Source organism: Aegilops tauschii, chromosome 3, assembly GCF_002575655.3.
Source record: "Aegilops tauschii subsp. strangulata cultivar AL8/78 chromosome 3, Aet v6.0, whole genome shotgun sequence".
NCBI lineage: Eukaryota > Viridiplantae > Streptophyta > Magnoliopsida > Poales > Poaceae > Aegilops > Aegilops tauschii.
In genome coordinates this window covers 622,913,680-622,924,475 of record NC_053037.3, presented here as the reverse complement: position 1 = coordinate 622,924,475, position 10,796 = coordinate 622,913,680, and the positions used below count along the sequence as shown (strand labels likewise).

The 10,796-nt window shown below is 47.2% G+C and overlaps 1 protein-coding gene across 1 annotated transcript; it reads left to right on the top strand.

Moving 5' to 3' along the window:
- Positions 1–9,270: 9,270 nt before the first annotated feature.
- LOC109738793 (small polypeptide ROTUNDIFOLIA LIKE 3) lies at positions 9,271–10,463 on the top strand. Its single transcript, XM_020297895.4, has one exon. The coding sequence runs from the start codon at positions 9,613–9,615 to the stop codon at positions 9,943–9,945; it is 333 nt and encodes a 110-aa protein (XP_020153484.1). The 5' UTR covers positions 9,271–9,612; the 3' UTR covers positions 9,946–10,463.
- Positions 10,464–10,796: the final 333 nt, after the last annotated feature.

The window sequence follows — 10,796 nt, the reverse complement described above, 5'->3', positions numbered from 1 at the left end:
CAAGGGCTACCTTCCGTAATCATTGTTATAAAGCCATAAATATGCATCAATTTGACTTAAGATTTTGGTCAAGCTGGGTTGCCTGGCTCCTGTGCTTACCCCTACGTTCCTGATTGTTCGGCTAGGTGGTAAAGGGAGCACCTCTATGATTGTTACTACCGGGTCATCCGAGTTAGTACCTCAGACTGGGTGAAGCCGAAAGCTAGCAATCTTAAAGGATCACATTGGTCGGCAACGACGGAAGTAAATTTTTTGGTTCATTAATACCATAGAGTTTGGGAACTTTCGCCGAACTAAATCCTAAATATTTTCCTCCCACATTGATCGGAGGTGAGTTTTCATGATCATGATAAGCATGACGACCCAAAGAAAGGAACCGATAGCGGGACTATTTTTTTGGAAGATGTTTCTTACGTTAAAACGTAATATAACATATCTCTCCGTGTATCTTTGTTTGTAAAACCGTATGACCGGATTGCCTTGTTTGCCATAAAACTTTGCCCTTGTAAAGGCTTTATAAAGTAGGATAAACACTCCCCAGCTACTGGCCGAGGAGGTTGAAGCCGATGGTCAGTCAACAAAGTTTCGTACAATGCGGATCTGAGCATTAATGATGTAAAGTACTTGGATACATAGAATCATTACACATAAAAATTGCGAGTAAAATCCATTTACTGCATTCCATCTTTTAAACCCCTTGGGGCCTACCTTGGCGAGCTCGGATTTCGACCAGCTTTAAGCTCTTTTATGAGATCTTTATTCTCTTTCCGAGAAGTTTGTGTTAAACACAACAAAAAATTATGTCAAACGGACTTCGATCCTTAATTCGACCAGCCGTGCCCACATTAAGGCTCGGGGGCTACTGAGCTTTGCGCTCATTATTTACAAATATTAAAGGGGCACATCGGCCCCCTGATCTGGTGTTGCCACCCGTCCAGTGGCTCGGGGGCTACTGCATTGCCTATTCAATGCAGAAAATTCAAAGTGCTCAGTGTTCGGAATAACCGAACTATGACAAGTACGTCTTCAGACGACAATAAGTACCATATGGGAATTATCCGGCATCAAGCTGATATATCACAGCGACTTCTCACGACCCTCTCTCAGGGGCCCATCGGCCGATCACTATTACCTCTAATATATTACACTACGTTTCTATTCCTATGTATGCTGTCGAGCTAGGAGTTGATCCTCAGGCCGATTTGACGACCTGAGTCTCAGAAGCTACTAGGATCAGCGGTTTCATATTTTCCTTCAGGTGCATCTCGGATTTTAGGCCAACAGACACCTTGAGGGCTGCTGGCAATACATGTTGACAGGAAATAAATTTACACGCATCGGAAAAAAAATCCGTAAACAATCAGCCCAAGCCCGAGGCGGTGCATCACCTCGGAAGCAGTCTGGCATAAAGCTCGGATGCAAGTGGCTGGCTCTATAGAGGGCATTTCCGGCATTAAGCTCGGCTAACTTCCTTTAAACTTCTTCAAGCCAAGGTGATCTATGACACCTCGTATACAGTCCGGCGTTGGAGCTCGGATACTGTCCGGTGTTGGTGCTCGGCTGCAAAAGATACCTTGAAATGCAATCCGGCGTTGGAGATCGGATGCAAGAGGACACCGCCGCCCGAGAACAACTTCAAACCCGAGGTGGGCGTAAAAATAACAAGGCATTGATAAAAGCCGATAACTTAAAGGCGCTCCTCGGATACCCGACATATAAACCCTTCGGATTTACTTCGGCGATCCTCAAGATCGAAGATAAGAAGATTTGTTGAACCAGTTTTCAAGACCGATGACCGAAGATGAAGAACAGTTCGGAAGAATCAAGGAGCGTCCCCAACTTGAAGGCCGGTTCAGGGGGCTACTGACGGTGTCCTGGACTAGGGGTACTCACCACGTCGTCTCCCGATCAGTTAGATTGGGCCGAGGACCCCCATGGCCGTATACTCATGGGCCAGTTCGGACAGCCGATGACATGCATGAGGAAGATTTCACAAGACTTGGTGATCAAGACAAGGACTCCTCTCCACCAACGTATTCGGCTAGGACTCTTGTTATCCTAGGCCTCTGGTACATTATATAAGCCGGGGCCAGGCTAGTCGATAGATCATTATGACATTACTCATCATACCTCTAGGGTTTAGACCACAACATATGATCTCGAGGTAGATCAACTCTTCTAATCTCTATATTCATCAAGATCAATCAAGCAGGAAGTAGGGTATTACCTCCATAGAGAGGGCCCGAACCTGGGTAAACATTGTGTCCCCTGTGTCCTGTTACCCATCGATCCATGATCCACAGCTTGGGACCCCCTACCCGAGATCTGCCGGTTTTGACACCGACAATAACCACATATCAATGGATAATAATATATAGTGTTGAGCACCATGTTTAAGTAGAGAATTGCAGCAGGAATGGAGAGGTTACACCGCTGCATAGAGGGGGAGAAAGTTGGTGTTGACTGTAGCAAGGTTGTTGATGTAGATCGCCGTCACAATCCTTGCCCCGGCCGGCAGCACTCCGGCGCCACCAGGAGAGAGGGGAGAGAGCCCCTCTCCTTCTTCTTCTTCCTTGACCCCCCCTCCTAGATGGGAGTGGGGGTTTCCCCTCGCCGTGCATGGCCTCCATGGAGGCGGAGGGGTGAAAGACTCTCCGGGATTGAATCTATCTCTCTGTTCTCGTCTGTTTCGCCATTCTATTTTCTGGCCAAAAACCGTTTCTTAAATATCCGGAGATCCGTAACTCCGATTGCGCTGAAATTTTAACATGATTTTTTTACGGATATAAGGTTCCTTGCGGCTGAAGAAGAGCCCCAGCCGACTTACGGTGTGCCCACTAGGCGCCACCGCGCGCTAGGGGGTGTAGGCTGCACCTGGTGGGTAGTGTAGGCTATGGGCCTCCGTTTGAGTTGATTTCACCTCCCAAAAATCACATATATTCCAAAATAAATCTCCGTAATTTTTTATCGCGTTTGGACTTCGTTTGATATGGATATTCTGCAAAACAAAAAAGATGCAACAAACGGGAACTGGCACTAGGCACTGGATCAATATGTTAGTCCCAAAAATAATATTAAATATTGCCAAAAGTATGTGAAATGTGTATAATATTGGCATGGAACAATCAAAAATTATAGATCCGACGAAGACGTATCAGGAGGAGACCTAGATCTACACTTCTACCAATGGAAACTTGATTCCCCCATACTTTCTTGTGTGGATTTTGTTATTCTTGGGTGTTTGGGCACCCTAGACAGAAGAGGCCACCTCGGAGCCACAATCCATTGTAGTGAAGCTTCTTGGCGGTGTTGGGAGCCTCCAATTCAGTTGTGGAGAGAGCACCAACCTTGTTTGTAAAGGTTCGATCGCTGCCTTCAATGGCACCACTAGTGGAATCACGGAATCTTACATTGTGCAAGGGCATGAGGAGCTTCTTGGGGAGCATTGTGCCTCCACATCGCTTCAACGGAGACATACTCCCCCTTAAAGGGAAGGAACTTTGGTAACACATCATCATCTCCATATCAACTCCACTCGTGGTTACTTCTAACCTTTACTTTGTGCAAGCTAATCTTGTGTCGTATCATTTTCTTGTTGGCTTTGTTGTTGTTGAGCTCATCATATAGGTTATCCACCTACATGCATATCTAGACAACCTATTTTGGTGCTAACCCTAATTTGTTTAAAAGAGCTAAAAATTGGCACATGCCTATTCACCCCCCTCTAGTCAACCAAATCGATCCTTTTAGCAGCAGATCGAGAATGTATTTGTTTTCAGTAAAGAAGAATAGACCCAGGGGCCATAGGTTAACTAGTGACATCTCTCTCAAATCATACAAGAAAGTGGCATGGTAAGCAAATTACAGTTGGACACTGATTAATATTGCAATATTTATGACTAGGACTATTCATGGTTAATATTGCAATATTTATGACTATGAATATTCACCGAAATAGGCATTGCGTCCGTGGTAAGTAGACCGTTACTCCAACTGCATCTACTACTAAAGCTCCGCTCAAAACTGCTATCCAGTATGCATCCCAGAGTATTAAGTTTACAAGAAATAGATCATTGCAATAAGCATGATGACATAATGTAGACAGTAAAACATCAATCAATATGACAATACACAGTCGTTTTACCCTTAGTGGCAACAATACAAATACGTGTCTTGTCCCTTTCTGTCACTCGGATATAGATCATCGCAAGATAGAAACCACTGCAAAGCATGACTCCCTCTGAAGAAAACCCATCTTGGCCAAAGAAGACAGATAGATCGGAGAGCATGCACAACTATTTAATTATACAACAAGAAAACCTCAAAAGATTCAATTGAGTTTAGTGAATAATCTAATTCATAAAGTGACAATCCATCATGTCCCAACAAACACACCACCAATTACATCGAATTGTTCTCAATCATGTAAGGCAGCTCACGAGAACATGGTATTCAAGATCCAAAAAGAGACTCATCTAGCTGCTACTATGGACCCTAAGGTTCTAATGGAACTACTCACACATAGTCATGGAGGCAGCAAGGTTGAAGAATCCTTCGTAGATGGATTCCCTCTCCGGCAGAGCTCCGGAACAGGCCTCCATATCGGAGAGCATGCACAACTATTGTAGGTCGTAACGAAATCAATGTATAGGCAACAACCAGGCAAGCCTGGGTAGCTACCCGGGATCCTACCATGCATCCCATTAGAGATCTAGTAGGAAAAGTTAGCTCACTTAGAGAATCTCTAGAAGACCCGTATAATGCCCCGGCCCGAAAAATAACCGCCAAAATACGGGTCTGTGTGAAAAATGCTGCCCGACCAGGCCCCGCAAACACATCGGACCTGTAAAAAAATTTAAGGGGCGCGGAAAACATCCCGTCAAACCCGTGAAAATAAGGATTTTGAAAGCGACCCAAAGGGGCCCTGTATACGCGAAAGCCCGTTGGCGGGAATCCAACTGCCATCGAAAACTTCATGGCTTGCTCCCGTCCGCCCGTCCCCGGCCGCCGGCGCCCGCCCTGGCCGCCGCGCCAGCCCCGACTGTCGCGCCCGCCAGCCGTCCGCCCTGTCCGCCACGCCCGCCGCGCCTGCCGGTCATCCGCCGAGCCCGCCGGCCGTCCGCCGTGCCGGCCTACGGCTCTCTCGACAGAGGAGCTACCTAGCTAGCCAGCTGAATCTATTCGAATGGATCAGCTAGCTAGCTAGCTAGCAGCTCAATCGATGTGACCTGTAGGTAGCTCGCAAGCGAACGGAGGAGTTTGGCCACCACCCACGCTTCCCCCGCGGCCTTGGCCTCCGCTCGCGCGCCGCGGCCGTCTGTTGCTGCAGTTGGCACTGCTGCTGGCCCAGCCCCTGTCGTGCTCGGTGGCGAGCACGATGAGACGGTCGCGGAGGCAGGACGCACACACGCCGAGGGGACGAAGGTAGAGATGGGAAGGGCGTGAGGAAGAAGATGGTTTATTTAGAGAATATTCTTTTTTTACGGGTTGATTATACGGGTTCTGTTCGGCCGCAGGTAAAATCAACCCTTATAATTTGTTTTCCTCGGCCCGTAAAACACTTATACGGGTCGTGATTTTAAGGGGTCTGCTAGAGATGCTCTTAGAAGTTTTTGAGGGCAAAAAAGCTAATGAACTTGGTTGTACTTAGATATTTCCCCAGCTCCAAGAGTGATCTGGCTCTGCCACTGAATGTTGAAAAGATTTCTATGTTTAATTTATTTTGCACAATTTTGTATTAGAGAAACCTGCAAGATATGTTTTTTGTGTGAAAAACTTCAATCTATTCACCAACTGTCGAGGTAGTACAAAGAACATGAGAAAGTAAAAATACATCTAGGTCCCTAGACCACACATCGACGACTAAAATCATTGGAGCGAGCCGGAGGCACGTCACCGTCATCGCCCCTCCCCCCCCCCCCCCCCATCATTGGAGCTGGGAAACTGTCTTGTAGTAGATAGAAGTCGTCGTGCTAAGGCCCCATAGGACCAGCGCACGAGGGCAGCAACCGCCGCCGATGAAGAAAAGTGTAGATCGAAAGGATCTGACTTGCAGACATATGAATGCACACAAAGGAAGAATGGATTCAAGCGGGTCCATCAAAAGACGAACGCCGACCGAATGTCACGAGATCCGCCGGAGATGCCCTCCACACGCCCTCAAGTGAGGCTAGATGCACCGCCGGTACAGTGGCTAGGCGGGGACATCCTTATTCCATCTTTAGAGAGCCGCCTTGCCTTTCCTTCCTGAGTAGCACGCAAACCCTAAACAAACACGAAAAGACACCTAAAAATGAGCTGGAGCCCTCCCGCCGGCAAGGGCTGAGATCCAGCATGTCTACATGGCCTAAGGCCACAGGAGACGAATTATACCTGCATGGTGGCGACAGGAGGCTGCAACCTTAATCGCCTTGAGTTCACTAGAGCACAAGGCCGAAGGGGTACACGTGCAACCTGCAATATTTCTATGTTCGGATTAGTTACTATAAATAATTTATTTCAGTCCAAATACGAAGAAAACATACATCTACTAATGATTAAAGTTATACTCTAGAGTTTGTATAAATATTATTTTCTTACAAGAAACTACAAACCACCATTAAGATATTTATTATACTATATACCTTAGATATCTTTAACATGCTATTTAATGATATTAAATATACACGAACACACGCATATACATACGACATATGTACACTATATAATTTATTCAATTGCCAAAAATTGATTAAAAGGGGACTTTTGTTACATCATACACAGTTTAAATTTGGAAAACGATTTTTTTGGTGAGTTACAATACAAATGTATAAAAACACTATAATTTATTATTTGGCAACATTATCATGCGGTACTATGGTATCAATGTAAATAAAAAAAACATCCTTGTTAAGATTATAGTACAATAAAAATAGGCTGAAAAATATAAAAGTTCAGTATAAATCATTCTCTTCTCCTGGCCGCGTGCCCACATCGTCTGGTGAATTTTATTCACTTAGAATTGTAGCAATTTTATTTTTTTTAACTTTGTATCTTACTTACTTCATTATTTTTAACTCTATATTTAAGAATGGATAATTGGGTTTTATTGTTGAGTCTAATTGAGCATAATGGATTTACCCGTCGAACTTGTTATGTGGCTAGATAAACAGAAATTAGTTCTGGACATGTTTGAGGTGGAGGTCATTTAATACTCCTTATCAACAGAGGTAGACATTTAAAGAATCGAATATCGTGTTGGTTTATTAACAATACTTACACTTTAGCTAATTAAAACACAAGCTACAAATTGAACGTGACATCCTTAGTGCCCTATTCATAGGCTGAGCCATGGTGCGGCTATGCGGGTAAGTGGGTTATCAAGTCCACACGAAGAATTTTAATTCTATATTTAATAGAGCTAATTTATGAAAAAAATTATGACTTGAATGAGAAATCTTTCACCCCCCTCCTTCTGCGATGACCAGCCACCCCGAGCGTCCTCACCCCCTGACCCCAATTAATTCCTACCTTTCGGTGGAGACACTTTCACCGGTGGCGCCCTTGAAGAACATTTCATTTTTGCCCTTTTTTCTGCCGAATCATAATTTTTTTTAATTTCTTTTCTTTCGGCACAGGGTTCGTGCTTTCAGAGGAGATTGGTGAATACACGTGAGTTAGGGATGGTTCGACTTCTTGATGGTGCAGATAGATATTGCTTGGATGATGGCCTGAAGTTCTTCTTCAATGAGTACTTTAAGACATGACATTACTGGGAGCTTTTCCTTTTTATGTTTGTTTTGTTTATTTGTGCTTAGACCGCATGCTTTGCTTTGCCAAGTTACACAGAAAAAACATCTCTTTTCAATTTAGATTATTCATATATTAGTTGGTTATATACATCAATATTAATTATATTGTTGCGTATTATACATTAGTAATATTAGTTACAGATGCCAGCTTTGTGAATCATTTCTTCGTTGACGATATTTCCGATTGGCCCAAACGGTTGGATCGAGGACACCGTTCCTGATATTCTCCGGCTGTCTCCAAAAGAAAAAAAGAAAAACCGCTTGACGATTTGAAATCTGATGATCAATGCACAAGTATACCACCTGAGTGCTTGGCAGGACCCCACACATAACCCAGTCTGGTCAAGTCGCCTTCAATTAGCAGACCAGCTTTAGCACGGGAACAGTTGGTTTAGCCGATGATTAGCGACCCCAGCACTTGCACTAGCGGCAGTACAACCGTCCTCTGCATCTCTCCATAATTCATACTGAGACGGATATCAGCTCAGCTAGGATGGGAGCCTAGGATTAGGAGGAGCGCCGGCCGCCGATACTGGAGCGCACACCCACCCATCCACATTGCATGTTTAGCCATATCTAGCATCCCCCGGTAACCCGACGCTAGACGGCTATGCGAAATTGCTCCCAAGAAAGAAGGATGAAAAAAAAAGGCCTCGTGTCCTGCTTCGAGCCACAAAACCGATGACCACATGCTTGGCGACCGAAAAGGCAAGGCCAAATAACTTTTTGGCTATGGTAAAAGTAAAAAAAATGTGAGAGTTACTGATAGTGCTCTAGTACTCACTGCCAGTGGTAGTTGTAGTTACCAGTGTGGCAAATACTTTGCAGGAGAAAAAAGTATTTCAAAAGGGTCACCGACCGACGGGACGGACGCCGTGCAACGGCTAACATGGGCTGATTTGACAGTGGCGAGCGGGCGTGGCCGGCAGCTTTGCGCGCGATCATGTGGCGTGATTCAGAGGTTACGCACAGTGATCGCAGTAAATCTGAGGCTGGCTGGCCGTGAGCGAGGGTACTACTACTACACTTGTAACTTTAATTTTATGTTTGTACTGCGTGTAGTACCGGGGCTGGTACGCTACACTATACTCCACCAGCTGCTGCGTGCGTGGTTGTGCGTGAAATGAAAAGATCGGGAGGGGAGACAGTGTAGGTACCAACAGAATTTTTAGAGCCGCGTAGGCTTCTGCGTCTGCACCATCTGCGGCGGCTTTTCTACCATCTCGAGATGGTCGGCGCGGCAGGTGGATCCGACGGGCCACAAGATTCCACTTCCACCACCACCATTGATCGATCGGTCACATACGGAATGTACTCTGCTACTTGGAGTGGTGCGTCTGCGTTTTCATGGCGGTAGCGGCCAAGCACAGTGAGTGAGCGAGTGAGAGTGAGTGAGCGAGTGAGTGAGTGGTGCGGTGGTAGCTAGCTGGTGCCTGGTTGGAGGAGTTGTCCTCCATCCGTCGAAAGGTTGGGGTCGGCGTTGGGGTCGGGGTCGGGGTCGGGTTTCATTTGTTTCGGAGCGGAGCGAGGCGAGGAGAAGCCAGCTGAGCTGAGCTGAGGAGGGAGGAGACAGGGCGGCCCCATTCCCACTCCCTCACTCCCTGCTCTGCTCTGCAGCTAGCACACCATTCATTGATTCACTGGCCCGCTCGCTCGCTCCATTGCTTCTTCTATCTATCCCTTGCTCTGCTCGCTCTGCTCATTCCACGCGCACTGTCCACTCCATCCATCCCCATCCCCATCCATCCACCGATCCGCCTGCATTTACTCCCGTCTCCGGCGGCGGCGGCAGAGCTGAGCTGATCTAGGTTGGGGGCGGGGCATGGAGGGGGACGACAAGTGGAAGCTGTCCAAGAAGGGGCGGAGCAGATCGGGCCGGAACTACTACTACGGCGACGCGTCCGGGTCCGGGGCCAGCACCAGCGGGGGCCTGAGCCGGAGCTACTCGGCCAGCGTCACCGCCACCCGGGACGGCAGCGCCGGGGCCAGCGGGAGCGGGGGCGGGAGCTCGTCGTCGGAGCAGCAGAAGAAGGAGGAGGCCGAGTCCCGGCGGCGGCTGTCCAAGAAGTGCGTGGAGGCGGTCAAGGAGCACCGCGCGCGCTTCTACATCGTCCGCCGCTGCGTCTCCATGCTCGTCTGCTGGCGCGACTACTAGCTCCGGCCGGGAGCTGCCCACATTCTTTCAATCGTTTGCCTCTGCTCTTCCACTGCTGCTGCTGTAGCCACGTACCGGCGTACATTTCTTCCCCTTTCTCGGCCTAGCCGAGCTCTCCATCCATCCGTCTCAGCCTATATAATCTTAGCCGCTTCCTCTTCTTCTTCTTGCTACTGCTTAATTTTGCTGTTGATGTTTTTCCCCACCGCGATTTGGGTTATGTACAGTACATCAGCCATGAGCACCACCACAAGGCAAGGTAATCTAGCTAGCTAGCAGTCCCGTCACAATCAATCAGCCACCATTACTAGCTAGCTAGCTCAGGAGCTCTGCTCTCTTCTTTGTTTATCTCCTCCTCCTTTTCCTAGTACTACTCATAAGACTTAAATTTGTGCAGCTAGCTTCATTTCAATTTGAATTTTGTCCTAGTACCTCCCTGGTGTTTGATTCTGAGTGAGTGAGGGAGGTCGTTCGTTGAAGAACAAACATGCAAGATCAATCCATGTCGTTTTCCTTCATCTTTCCGTTGATTAATTGCTGGTCCTTGTACGTAGTACCAATAATTTGTTGTTTGCGGTTCAAATCCGGTTGGCGGAGGGAGGGCGGTCAATTGACCGGATGAGGCTCACGCATGCACGCACGCAGAGATTGAATCAATCAGGCTCAGGAGCTCAGGGGCTCGTCGGCCGGCCAATCATTGTGTTAGTCTTAGTGGACGCCGGCCGGTCAGTCGATCTGCTGATGATGATGATGATGATGAGGGGGGAGTACAATTAGGTGGGGGATGCAAATGCAACACAAGTGATGCAGCTTGTCAATTTGTTGGTGGGATTCAGGCATGGCATGGCGAT

Excerpts from the sequence above, each read along its gene's own strand:
- LOC109738793 (XM_020297895.4), top strand. The coding sequence starts at position 9,613 with ATGGAGGGGGACGACAAGTGGAAGCTGTCCAAGAAGGGGCGGAGCAGA.